Consider the following 14,396-nt stretch of genomic DNA (forward strand, 5'->3'; position numbering starts at 1 on the left):
CACCATACTTTTTCCATTTATACCAATGCTCATTAGAATTCACATGAGTTCCCTTGAAGGAAGGACTTTATTTACTTACAAATCTGCAAGTCCCATGACAACAGACCCTCAAAAAACTGTTCCTCAACTTAGTGACTGAGCATGGGAAATAAATACAAACTTAGAAAAGGAAGAAATCTAGAATTAATTAGCACTTCTTCCATTCTTCTTTTTAAAAGGTATGACTTCTCTAAAGTGAGCTTTAGAACACAGCGTTCTTTTTTCTTTTCCTTAAACTTCAGAGCCTTTGCCTATCAGTTCATTCTCTCCTAGTATATTCCAGAACTTCCTTTCTATCTATAAAATCCCCATAGTCTACAAAAATGTTAATATATTCTATCCTCAAAAAAAACCTCCTTTTAAACTCTGATTCTTATTAGGTTAAGAGTCTTAAAAATATAAGTCCTATTTACACCTAAGAGGAACAACAACATAAAAAACATATATTTAAAAAAAAAAAAAAAGACCAAAAAAAGGCATGGAAGCTGCAAAATGAAAAAAAAAAAAGTCCTATTTACTTCACTCTTATCGTGATATAAAGAGTTAACGGTCAGTTAACAATGTTCACATTAGTCACATCAAATCTTTATCTCATTTTAATACTACAAGCTACTAACTTTACTTTAAAACTCTGTTCCCTTCATTTCCACAACACCATTTTTTTTTCTAGTTCTCTTCCTATTTCCTGACATCCTTTAATTTATTGCCCCCTCCATCTGTCCTTTAAATGACATTGCAGTCCAGAGTTTTACCTGACTTCTTTCCTGTAAAGGCCCCAAGTGTCCACAGTTTTATCTCTAAATTCATACCTAACTATTTATTTCTAGCTCTGGAGCTGAAGATCCAATTGCTTGCTGAAACTCTCCACCTGGCTGGCCTTAAGGTACCTTTAAGTAAACAAACTTATTTTCTTTTAAATTTGTTATTTTCATGTATTTCCCCCTCTGATGAACTGAAAGACCAACCACCCAAATCAAACCTGAAATGTACACCAGACAAAACAACTTCTCCCTGTCACCCTCCCCTCAACATTCAAAACCCTAACAATTTTACTTCATTAAGTATTTTTTCATAATTGTCCCTCCTCTCCATCTATTTGGGATTTTTTCAGTTCTGAAATACATAATTTCACAGGGTCTCCATTAGTCTACCTGCCTCCCTAATAACCCCAAACACTCAACCCTAATTCTTCACATTGTTAACACATTGTTAACAATCGTTTTGGTAAAATGCAGATTTGATTACTACTACCCTATAAAAAATTAATTTACTGACTAAAACAGGATTGATTCCAAACCTCTAATCATAATATGTAGGGCTTCCAGGTTTATCTTTTCCCTGCTCTCTCTCCTCTCCCTCTCCCTTGCCCCCTATAGACACACACATACATACATGTGTGTACATGAGTGTGCATATATACATGTATATGTGCATGCACACACATATATAAGCGTGTGTGTGCATATACATATGCATACGTGTGTGTGCATGTGCATATATATATATATATATATATATATGTTCAGAGAATTTATGTTGCTAATTGGGGCCCAAGTGTCTGAGTTCCTTATTTTTTTTTTTAAATGGAGGCATGTTATTTATTTATTTATGTTTGTTTGTCTGTTTTGTTTATACATGCACTGGGTACAGTCAGAAGCGTGGGAGGGTGAGAGAATTCACCAGAGCCAGAGCGGGGAGTAGAGCAGGCAGAAGGACCGAAGCACACTGCTGAGGGGAGCAGCGGGCAGCAGGAGAGGTCTGCGCACCATGTGGGACCCTCCTCCGGTGGCCAGGGAGCAGCCGGGGATCGAACTGGCATCGCAGAGGCCGCGGGGCAGCTTCGCAACCCAGCGCTCAACCACTACGCCACCGGGGAGGCCCTGAGTTCCTTATTTTACAGAAAAAATGAGGAAGTACCAAGAATTCAGTAGCTAGAGATGCTAGATTTCTTGGATGGTAAAAAAGACATTCAGCAAACATAGCAAACATACTATGTGTCAGATACTAAAGATATGCAGATGGATAAAATATAGTACCAATCTTCAATAGCATTTAATTCACTAGAAAAGATAAATATTTGAGAAAATAATCTGCAAATCAGCTAGGAGTCGCCATTATGAAAAACAATTGCTAAAAGAACACAGAGAGCAAAGCAATTTATGTAGCTAAGCGATTAGAATGGCAGTGAGCCTCCAAATGTATTTTTTTTATTTTCTGTCCAGTCTTTCAAGGCAGAAACAACACTGTTAACAACAGTTTCTGCCACAAAAAGGAGCTCAATAAAAATTAAAAAAGAAGTAACTTCCCAAATGGATATATATATATATATATATATGCACAGTTGGTGGTTTGAACAGGAAACAGATAACAGAGACAGGTATACCTTACTGATGACGTTTCATATCCTAAATAGAGTATCATAATCTAGGAGGGAAATCTATAAAATTGAACCACATTAATAAATAGACTAAAATTTTTTCAAAAAAAAAAAAAAAACACCTGTGATCACTTTAATGGATGAAAGCAAGGGTTTATGGAAGTGTGTCTAATTTAGGATTAAAAATAAAACCCAAAAAAGTAAACACAGAGGGGAGCTCCCTTATCTTGACAACAGACCTTTATCAAAGCCTATACAACAAACATCGTATTTGAAAATGAGTAAAAAGTTCAAGATTGGAGCCAAAAGGAAGATGCCCACATCATCACTCCTATTCATGTCATTCACGTACTTTGGAAAGTAACTTATTTTTTAAACAACGCACTAATAAACCGCAACCATTAGCGCTTCATATACTAGTAACTTTTGCAATTACTGTACCAAAGTAATATATATACTGAAAATATTATTATCTGGATCACATGACACTTGTTCCAGTTTTTATAAAAATTCTATTATAGAATTTAGAAAACATGGGTTCTGGGCAGGGCTTTGTCTCTTTACCATTATGCCTTTTGACAAGTCAGTTCATTTTCCTGGGCCTGTATTTTCTCCTTTATAAAGTAATTGGACAGGGCAGCAGTACCTAGCAGCTGTAGGTTACTTTTCTGTAGTAACATCTGCTGTCCAAGACCAGAACTGTGACATCTAAATCCAGAGTACAATGAAAAATCACCTTGAAATTGCCACTAGATGGTGTTCTGCTCCAGGACACTAAACCTGTCATAAATTGAATGTACAAAGCCAAAGGTGTATTTCTGGAATTTGACGGATGCCTCACTATTTTCAGCAATTAAGGAATAATGGGACACTCAAACTAGATTAGCAACTCTTTCAAAACTAGCAATAGTCTGGCATATGCATCAAAGTTAGTAAGTAGGTAAAAAAAAAAGGTGAAGGAAATCAGGATATATGAAAAGTTTTACAGAAATTGTCTTTTAGGAGGTATCCTAAACATGAAAAGGGGAAAGTAAGAGAATATAGGAAACCAGGCCTGAAAGTCATTGGAAGAAATTAAAGTAATATCCAAAATAAATATAAAATGACTTTTAAAGTCATTTCAGCACAATTTAAATCATCCAAATTAATTATCTCGCATCCCTTTTGTAAGAATACTAAGTCCTAAAAAAAAAAAAAAAAAAGAGTTAAAGTACATCTTGCTATTATGTCATCTATGCTTTAAAATGTTCTATTTTCTTTAAGTTTTAAAGTTAAATAGTATAGGGCCTCCCCTGGTGGCACAGCGGTTGAGAGCTGGGCTGTGAAGCTGCCTGCAGCCTCTGCAGCGCCAGTTTGATCCCCGGCCACCAGGCGAGGGCCCCGCATGGTGCGCAGACCTCTCCTGCCACCCACTGCTCCCCTCAGCAGTGTACTTCGGTCCTTCTGCCTGTTCTGTTCCCTGCTCTGGCTCTGGTGAATTCTCTCACCCTCCTGCGCTTCTGACTGTACCCAGTGCCAAATAAATAAATCTTAAAAAAAAAAAAAAAAATTCCTTTAAAAAAAAATCTTTAAAAAAAAATAAAGTTAAATAGTGTATCGTTTAAATAATAATTACAAGTATCCATAAGTCAATTATAAAAAACAAAATTAATGTAACCATTTTGTAAATTTTGAGTAATATTTTCAATTCTTACAAATACTAATGAATAAAATAATTACTCCCCCACCAAAACTTGAGTATTAAGAGCTTTAAACATAAAGAACAAAGAATACTGTCTAATAGCTTAGAGACACTAATGAACAGACCTGAAAGCTATCATGAAAAGTGTTTAATGAATAACTTGTTGGATTCCAATGAGAACACTGTAAATAATGTTGACTTTCAGCATCATCTAAAAAGAGCTAAAAATAATGAAGAGGGTTCAGGTGACTGAGGTACTTAAGACCAATAATGGTTGCTGGCTTAATATCAGTATTTATAGTGCCTTTTTTTTTTTTTCCTTAAGAGAGGCTGACATTTCATCCATCATCAAAGACTGTCACCCAAGCAAATCTATTATTCACATGTACACAGTTCAGTCCTTTATTTATCTAAGTATAAAAACCATACAAACCATACAATTCTCTCAAAAGTTTTACAAAAATGGTTTTTGGTCTGTCGAGTGTAACTTACGAAAACTTGCTTCCGTAATATAATTTTTTTTTTTTGATCAAGTACTAGTTTTAAGATCTTGAAATTAAACTCCATAAATTCTAGGTTCTGTCATTTTTTTTTTAAGATTTATTTATTTATTTATACAAGCACTAGGCACAGGAGGATGAGAGAATTCACGAGAGCCAGAGCAGGGAGCAGAGAAGGCAGAAGGACCGAAGTACACTGCTGAGGGGAGCAGCGGGCGGCAGGAGAGGTCTGCGTGCCACGTGGGACCCTCCTCAGGTGGCCAGGGAGCAGCCGGGGATCAAACCAGCGCTGCAGAAGCTGCTGGCAGCTTCGCAACCCAGAGCTCAACCACTGCGCCACCGGGGAGGCCCTCTGTCATTTTATTTTTAAAAGATTTTCATGTGTATTATATGGGGAATGCATTCTTATGAATGTATCATTTGTCTTTATAGTCTACCAATTTTATGAAATTGTCACAATAGTTCTGTTACCTGGTCATACTCCAGGGCTCCTGGGTAGAGCGGCCATCCAAGGAATAATTCTGCAATCACACATCCCAGTGACCACATGTCTATGGCTTCACAAAATGGCAACCCCAATATAATTTCTGGAGCTCTGAAATTTAAAAAAAAAAAATAGAGTGGTAATTTTTCACTGTTCAGAATTTTAAATCTACCCATCATACTGATTTATGATGGAAGGATTCGATGAGCACATCACTGTGATTAAATTCTCTACACTTAAACCTTATAGTTTCATTAATGTAACCTCTGAAAAAAGGATAAAGCATACATCTTGCTTTTGAGACTATAGATTAGAGATAACATTAAAAAAGAGAACTGGCAAACTATCGAATGCATGCACTGTGACATTAACAGAACTGAAAATGACATTTAGTGATTAACACCAAAACCAAAGTCCCAAGGGCTAAAAGTAGATCTAGACCTATTATTACTTTGGAGCCTAATAGTAAATATTCACATAATTATATCCATTTTAGTCATTCAAAAAGAGACAAGACCAACTTCAGCATATTCTGTGTTAAAAAGGCTGAAAAATAGAGGATATATCAAAAATAGTTAAAAAGCATATAAACACTTGGAGAGCTTTGATAATTTGGAAAATGTACTCTATGAAAGATATTCCTAGAAAAATTACGTTGCACATGATTTTTTGTGTAAAGATTAACATTCTAGGAGAGCCTCCACATACAGCTGTGTGTTTCAAAGTAAATGAGACAATCATTTTGTAGTGCTTTTGGACAATTTGTATTTTTTTCCTGAACCACGGAGAGTAATTTGCCAAGTATCTGTATACTTTATATTTCCTGCAAACAAGAATATCTCCTACACAACTGTGATACAATCATTGAAATCTGGAAATGAACATTGCTACATCTCAACTATGTAAGTCTCAGAACCCACATGAGGCCAATGACATCCTTTATGACAAAAAGATGAAATTCAGAATCATGCACTGCCTTACTCTTTTAGTCTTTTTCAATATAGAGTATTTCTTCAGTCTTTCCTTAATTTCTATCAGTAATAGAATAAATCAAAATTGTATGTCATCTAACAGCACATAATAAGAAAACATTATTGGTTCTGTAATATTCCTCCTAGAGACTGTCCTCCTAAACGAAGCTCTTCACTTCTTTCTTCATCTATTCTGGGCACTCCTACAATGTGGCAGTGCTATAGATATAGCAGGAAGTACACATCATTTGTACTTTTGTAGAACAGGCAACGCACATAAAAATGTCTTCTGAATCGAGAGTATAACTAAACCTGTGGTTTACCACTCTATAAATAATAACTCACAATTAGAAGACAAGTGTGAAACCCACAAACTCAAAAATTTAGATCACATGGTAACAAAGGCAAACTACATCTAAAATCCAAATTTCCTTTTTCTTTTGACATGTGTTTTTAATCAAATTTATCAATATTCACTAAGACTAAATTCTTTCCACTTCTCTAAAACCTTGAAACTTTAATATAAAATATAGACTAAGTGGGTAGACTGAAAAAAATTCTAAGTAGAAACAGTGAACTATGGATGGTTTGCAGGACTTTTTAGAGCACTAGAAAAGAATGTTAACAGTAAATGCTTCACATAACATAATGAAACAGTGTCACTCAGCAGAGATGGTGACTATTAATTAACCATTTTATTTGCTTTATTTCATTTTTTTAAGTTGAAAACTTAATTACTGACAGAAGAAACCCAGCCCTATTAGGAAAGAGGGTGTCTTCATCTAGGTATTTGGTATGTCTAGTTGTAGGAATAATTATATTCTTATAACAGAGATAAATCCCTTAGGTCCTCACTACAAATACACTAAACTATGAATTCATATGAGGCTCTCATGTCCATCAAGAAAATGTTGCACATAATGACTCCAAATTTAGTTTTTCTACATATCAAGACTATAAAAGACCAATGTAAACATCTTGCCTTTCAAACGACTTCATTTCTCACTGAACTTAATAAACTAGCGGAACACTGACATACTTCAGCTTGTGAATCTAGCCCAGGTCTGTTCTGGTTAAGTCTAGGGCACTGATCAAATAATTTCTGAAATAACAAAACTGCTAATGACTCTGTCTGGTAATATCAACACTCTGAAACTGAGAAGTAGAGCCAATTAGGCTTCTCTCTTTTTTTTTTTTTTTTAATTTTTTTTTTAAACTTTTCTTTTTTCTTTTTATAGAGGCATGTTTTATTTATTTATTTATTTGTTTGTTTTTGTTTATACATGCACTGGGTACAGTCAGAAGCGCGGGAGGGTGAGAGAATTCACCAGAGCCAGAGCGGGGAGCAGAACAGGCAGACTGACGAAGTACACTGCTGAGGGGAGCAGCGGGCTGCAGGAGAGGTCTGCGCGCCATGTGGGACCCTCCTCCTGTGGCTGGGGAGCAGCCGGGGATCAAACCGGCGCGACAGAGGCCGCGAGCAGCTTCGCAACCCAGCCCTCAACCGCTGCGCCACCGGGGAGGCCCAATTAGGCTTCTCTTGATGATACTTCTCTACAAGTTTATCTCTATGTGCTCCTTCTGACAATATGAAGATATCTGAGAAATGCAGCACAAACTTCAAAAATGCAGCACAAACGGAAAAATATGATAAACTAAAACAAAAACATACTAAAATCGGAACAGTCTTCTCTAAGGTAGAAGAGATGCAGTAGGCCTTTTTAAAAGTTTTAAGATATAACTCACATACCATACAATCAAACCATTTAAATACTAAGATTCAATGGTATTTACTATACTCACAAAATTATACAACCATTATCACAATCACTTTTAAAACTTTTTCATCACCCCAAAAAAGAAATCTTACTTCCACTAGCAATCACCATCTACATCTCACAAAATCCTCTATTCCCAGGCCACCACAATCTTTTTGTTTCTTTAGAGTTTCATATAAATGGAATCATACAAAATGTGGTCTTTTGTGGTTGTCTTTCACTTGGCATGATGTTTTCAAGGTTCAACCACATTGTAACATTTGCCAGTACTTCATCTATTACTACTGTTGAGTAAAATTCTTCTGCAGGGATCTACCACATTTACTTATCCACTCATCAGGGAGTGGGCATTTGGGTTATTCAGGCTTTCTGATAATGAGGGGAAAATATGAGAAGTTAACCGAGAGGCCATGTCAGCTCATCAAGTCACTTAATATAATTCAGCGGCAAGAATATAATCCAGTACTGAAGGTCAGAGCTGAGAAGACTCAAAACAAATATCTTGGTCAGAACTTGCCAGTACAGGGATAAAATGCCTTTGATGGAATATATACATATATCCCCCAAAGACAAAAAAGGGTATAGGTATAGATCAAAGAAACTACTGATTTTTCTACCTTGTTCAATGCAACAAGCTTTATAGTTGAGGTACTCTTGTGCTGCTTCCCTTTCAAGCCTCCAGGGTAGTAAAAGAAAATAGTAAAACCTCTTGCCCATATACTGGCAATCAAGTATAAAAGCATGAATCATGGGTGTCATTTCCTTTGGATAAATTTTGTAATAACTTAATACCATGCTAATACTAAAAATGGGGAATCTGCAGAAAACCCCTGAGGATACAAATACTGGAGAGGTCTGGCAAGAAGCACTGATTTTAAATAATGAAAGTCATCTATACAGAGGAAAAAAATTTTTTTTAAGATTTATTTATTTATACAAGCACTGGGGTACAGGCCAGAGGTATGGGAGGGTGAGAGAATTTACCAGAGACAGAGCAGGAAGCAGCATAGGCAAAAGGACCGAAGTACACTGCTGAGGGGAGCAGTAGGCGAGACAGAAGAGGTCTGCGGCACCATGTGGGACTCTCCCTGGCTGGCCCGTTATCGCCCAGCGCGGCAGAGGCTGGGCACAGCTTCACAGCACCCCGCTCAACACCGCTGCACCACTGAGGAAGCCCTGAATGTACAACCTTAACCAGGTCCATTGACCAGAGACACAATTTGGATTAAATTGATTTTTGTAAACCAGTAAAAACAGTACCTCATTCATATTAAAATTTTTGGAATGGTATCTCATTGTAGTTTTGATTTGCATTTCTATAGGGAAATTCTTAAACACTCAAGAACAGCTAAATCACTCTTTCCCTAATACAAGTAATTCATCTAAACCATAGCATTTTCATTTTTTAAATGGGGTATTATTGACCTTATTATATACTCCAAAGATTATCTAAAGCAAAAGAATGTGTAAGATGTAAAAGGATATATACATTTCCCTAGTTTATTCATATTCCCGTTCAACTCCCATACAACTCCGTTAGTTTAAAAAAAAAGTAAATAAAAATAGAAAAAGGTCTTGTCTATATACTGTCCTTCAGTTATCCTTTCCCCGTTTCCATTTATAGCAGTCACTACCTCCAATTCTGTCCCTGTCTTAAACTCACTAATCAGTCTTTCATTGCCACCATCACCCCACCAAAATAGCTCATCAAGATCACCATCAGTCACTCCATTGCCACATCCCCAATTTTCTTGCCTTGCAGCATTTGATGCAACTAATTATGTTCTCCTGCCTTAAACACTATCTACATTTGACTTCCAGGACACCACTGTTTTCCTCTTTCCTCCACAAGCACTCCCTTCTCAGATTCCTTCCTAGTTCTCTCATTTCCACGAGCTTTAAATCCTGGAGTACCCCAACACTGCCTTGGGATATCTGTCTTTTCTATCCACATTCACTTCCCTTAAGTGATCTCATTCAATCACAATTTTAAAATGCCATCTCTATTCTACAGATTCCTAAATGTGCATTTCCAACCCAGGTCCTCCTTAACTTCAGACTTATGTGCCCAACTATCTATTCAACATCCCTTCATGTCTACTAGCATCTCAAAACTAATGTAGTCAAAAAAGAACTCTTAATCCTCTTCAGCCCAATCCTCCCCCAGCCTTTCCCATGTCATAAAATGACATATTCTAGGAGAATCAGATTTGTCTGTTCTCTTTCTCTCACTTCCCACATTTATCAGCATAATCTCATTGACTGTCTTCAAAACAGATCAAGAATTTGACCATTATGTGCCACCTTTACTGCTACCACCTTCATCCAAGTCACCACCACCTCTCATCTATATTATTTAGGTTCCTAACTGGTCTTCTTGCTTCTGTCCCAGTCCTCTACCATCTATTCTCAACATAGTGGCCAAACTGATCCATTTTATACTTGTCAGACCCATATCACTCACCTCAAGTCTCCCACAACCCCCGCCCCCACCCCATAGCTTCCCATCTCAGAGTAAAGTCAATTTCCTACAAAGTCACACATGGTTTGGGCCATAGCATTTAACTAAAATTTTCAATCATTCTCCCATTTGCTTGCTCTGATTTATACACACTAGTCTCATTACTGTTTCTAACCAGAGTCCCCACCACAAAACCTTTATTCTTATTTGGAGGAAGAAGGTTCCTGGCAGAGAGAACAGCAGAACTTAAACACTTTACCCTTACTTTGTGTTTCTGCTCAAAAATCATCTTATTAGAAAGGCATTCCCTGACTACCTTAAATAGAAGAGTACACCCCTGTTAACTCAGGCTAACATTTCTTCCTTTATGCTACTAGAAAGCACCTGTCACCAACCAATTGTATATATATGCATGCGTGCTGTGCACATGTACACACATGCATGCATGCACACACACGAAAGATACTGCTTACTATCTATTTCTCCATCCTCACTAAAATATAAATTCATGAGGGCAGGGCATTAGTTCTTTCAGTGCTGTAATCAGTCACATCACTGAGAACACTGCCAAGCACAAAGAAGGTACTCAATCATTATTTGTTCAATGAATTGATCGACCAACTGAAGTTATCAGCATATACTCGTTTGTTTGGGACTGCTAAGAATATCTTTGCAAAACACATAAACCACAGGATATCAAATAAGAGACTCTATATGCTAACTGCTTTCTATCTGTAACCATCAAAATGTATTGGCTATGTAGAACACAAACAAATATCACTTACTGAGCTTTAACAATGGGCCAGGTTTGTGGAAAGACCTTTTAATGCACTATCTCACTTAAAGAAAATGTTCTTTTTAAAAAAAAAGATTATTTATTTATATAAGAACCGGGGTACAGGCCAAATGTGCGGGAAGGGGGGAGGATTCACCAGAGACAAAGTGGGGAACAGAACAGGCAAACTGATGAAACACACTGCTGAGGGGAACAGCGGGTGCGACAGGAGAGGTCTGCAGCACCATGTGGGGCCCTCGCCAGCTGGGATTGAACCGGTGCTGCAGAGGCTGCAGACAGCTTCACAGCGTGGTGCTCAACTGCCTAAGCCACCAGGGGAGGCCCTAAAGAAAATGTTCTAAAAACAGATTTCAGTATTGTTCTTCTCCAAGATCAAAAATTATGGTAAGCACTACTTCCTGACAGAAGGAATAATGCAAATGTCCCCTAAGGGACCTAATTACTATCTGTAGGGAATACACTGAAGAACTCTTTAAGTACAACAGGGGAACTTATATGAAAAGAACCTTCAAGAATCCTTCCAAATCATAATGCAACTAAAATTTGAGTATAAAAAGAACATTTTTACAACTGAACTTTAACAGAAGGATGACTATTAAAATATCCTAGTAGATTTATTTTCAACTTACAATCTTTTCAATATTTCACAAAATGGTGCTTTTTAAAACAACCAAGAAAATATCAATACTCAGCCAAACAGATCCAAGAGAGACAATTCTAGAAACACTTGTAGAAATATTTTTCTTTTTTATGCTCTAAATATTTTTAATAAGAAATTTGATACTATCAGTGATAACAACAAGGAAAACTGAATATTCACCCAGACTATTTTTATGATTAACTGCAATTATTCATTAACAAAGTACAGTCTCTTAAAATAGGCATTCAAATATAGCTTTAGCCTAAAAATGTAGGTTGGTCTAAAAATATCCCATTTGCAAGGCCACTTAAAACTTTTAAGTACTCAGGACAATGATCCAGATCAAAACACAGGTACAAGAAACAGTAATAATAGTAAATATTTTCAAGACCTATTAAACATGAAACCTGAGAGACACAGTATACAAAATCTCAATGATTTAGTCTTCATTACCAATATGATAAATATAGAGTCAGAAACATATTTGATTAAGAGACAGAGCTATTAGGTTCACAATATCTACCAAGGACAGTTATAAAATCATTCAAAACTCTCATGACATGAAAGAAAAAACTGAGAAAATTATTGTTAAAATATATTAAGAGCCACAAGATAAGGGGCTGAACTGGTAGATTGTGTATCTATAGTAATTATTGACAAGAATAAAAGATGTTTATTGAGCTCTTATTATGATTTTGTGCAATATGTTTTAATTCATGATCTCACTAAATCCTAATAAAATCTCTGAGTTAGGTATTTTATTAACCTATTTCAGAGAAGAGGAAACTGAAAAACAGATGTTAACTTTTTAAGGTGTCTCAGTTAGTAAGAGGCAGAGCTTATAAACCTGAGCAATGTGAATGAAATCCAAGCTCCTCAACACCATGTAGATAAATCATTTTTTATTTTCTGAAACATTACAAATGCAACATTTAATTCTAAGACCACATCCACATAAATGAATAAGCATGGAGAAGATTAAGCACTGGTTCGTCAAGTGATCTCTTATACAACTTGGTGGCACTCTGGAGCGCACAAGCAAATAATCACTTAAGAACTACAGAATTTCTTAGTATTTTTTTTCCTCATACTTTTTTTCCTTATAAAATTTTACATTGCCATAATATCAGATTTATAAAAAAGCTGCAAAATTCAAAGTACAAAGAATCCTTATATACCCCTCAACTGAATTCCCCAAATGCAGCCTCCCTCGTGGGGTGGCTCGGAGTTAAAAACTGCACCATCATATCGCCAGGACCAGGGAGGTGACCCACATGGCACAGCAGACCTTTCCTGTCTTGCCTGTTGCTCCCCTCAGCAGTGTATTTCAGTCAATCTGCCTGTTCTGCTCCCTACTCTGACTCTGGTGAATCCTCTCACCCTTCACCTCCCCACTTTCCCCACCCCAGCACCTCTGGTCTACACCCCAGCTCTTAAATGCATAAATAAATAAATCTTTAAAAAATAAAATAAAATCATAAATTCCCAAATGTTAACATTTTCCTTTGTGTTATACTTCCCTTTTATATACATAAATATAATTTTTCTGAATTGTCAATAGTTATACTACATACATCATATTCCTTTACCCCTAGGTACTTGAATTTAGTGTATACTTCCTAAAAACAAGGAAAGTCTCTTACAAAGCTAAGGTGTATTCGTCAAAATTATGAAACTAATATCCTACTATTATCCAGATTTTACCATTTGCCCCTAAAGTCTTTCTTCATAGCAAACAAGTTTTTAGAAAATAAATAAATCCCAGATCTATCTGTCTTTAGTTTCCTTTATCTGGAATGGCTCCTCAGTGTTTTTGTAGTTTTAATGATAGTGTCATTTTTTTAATACAGACGAATTATTACGTAGAATGTCTTCAGTTTGTGTTTAATGTTTCTTCACAAGAAGATTCAGATTATTTTTCACAGAAGTGATGCTATCTTACACTTAAAAGTGCATATTAGAAAACATTACCATCTATTTTTTTCCCAAGGAATATCTATTAATGTGTCTCAAAATAGATTGTTATATGCTGTATAGTCAAGTAAATACAGACTTTGGAGTAACAGAAAACTGAATTCATATCATAGCTCTAGCAGTCACTTAAAAATTCTAGGTCTTGGGCCTCCCCTGGTGGCGCAGAGGTTGAGTGCTGGGCTGCAAGGCTGCCCTCAGCCTCTGCAGCGCCAGTTTGATCCCCGGCCACCGGCGAGGGTCCCACAAAAAAAATAAAATAAAATAAAAATCCAGGTCTTATTAGGCATGTTTTAAGTGCCATTGCCACCTCAATTCATTTTATTTGCAAATGAGAAATATACTTGCTTTCTATACTATTATAACAATAAAACTAAGTAAAAGTACCTGAGACCTAATTCACCTTCCTTTCCCCTAAAACGTTTACTGAATATTTTAGTGATTTTGAACAGGGTCAAGTGGTAGTGCCAATAAAAACTAGTGTTTAACCTGCAAGCCTTATAAAGAAAATGTGCCTTCTACAAACAATACTATTAATATTTATGTATATATCTTATCTTATCTACTAAGAACATAAGACCTTTAAGATCAGGAGCTGCCTCTCACCTGGTTTCAGATTTCATATGAACTCTCCCCTGCAACACATATTTACAACCTCTTTAAAGATATATTCAAAGAACATAAAATATTCAACTTGA

General features: G+C 36.3%; 1 protein-coding gene across 3 annotated transcripts in view; it reads right to left on the reverse strand.

Moving 5' to 3' along the window:
• Nucleotides 1-14,396, reverse strand: part of HIPK3 (homeodomain interacting protein kinase 3) — a gene marked incomplete at both ends in the record, with an annotated part of 46,603 nt that overhangs the window by 14,165 nt on the left and 18,042 nt on the right. For all 3 annotated transcript variants that reach the window (XM_084231217.1, XM_084231215.1, XM_084231216.1), the window contains one exon: nucleotides 5,069-5,192. In XM_084231217.1, coding sequence (XP_084087343.1) covers nucleotides 5,069-5,192 — 124 coding nt within the window. The remainder of the gene's footprint in view (nucleotides 1-5,068; nucleotides 5,193-14,396) is intronic.

This window comes from Talpa europaea (genome assembly GCF_964194135.1).
Source record: "Talpa europaea genome assembly, chromosome: 1".
Taxonomy (NCBI): Eukaryota; Metazoa; Chordata; class Mammalia; order Eulipotyphla; family Talpidae; genus Talpa; species Talpa europaea.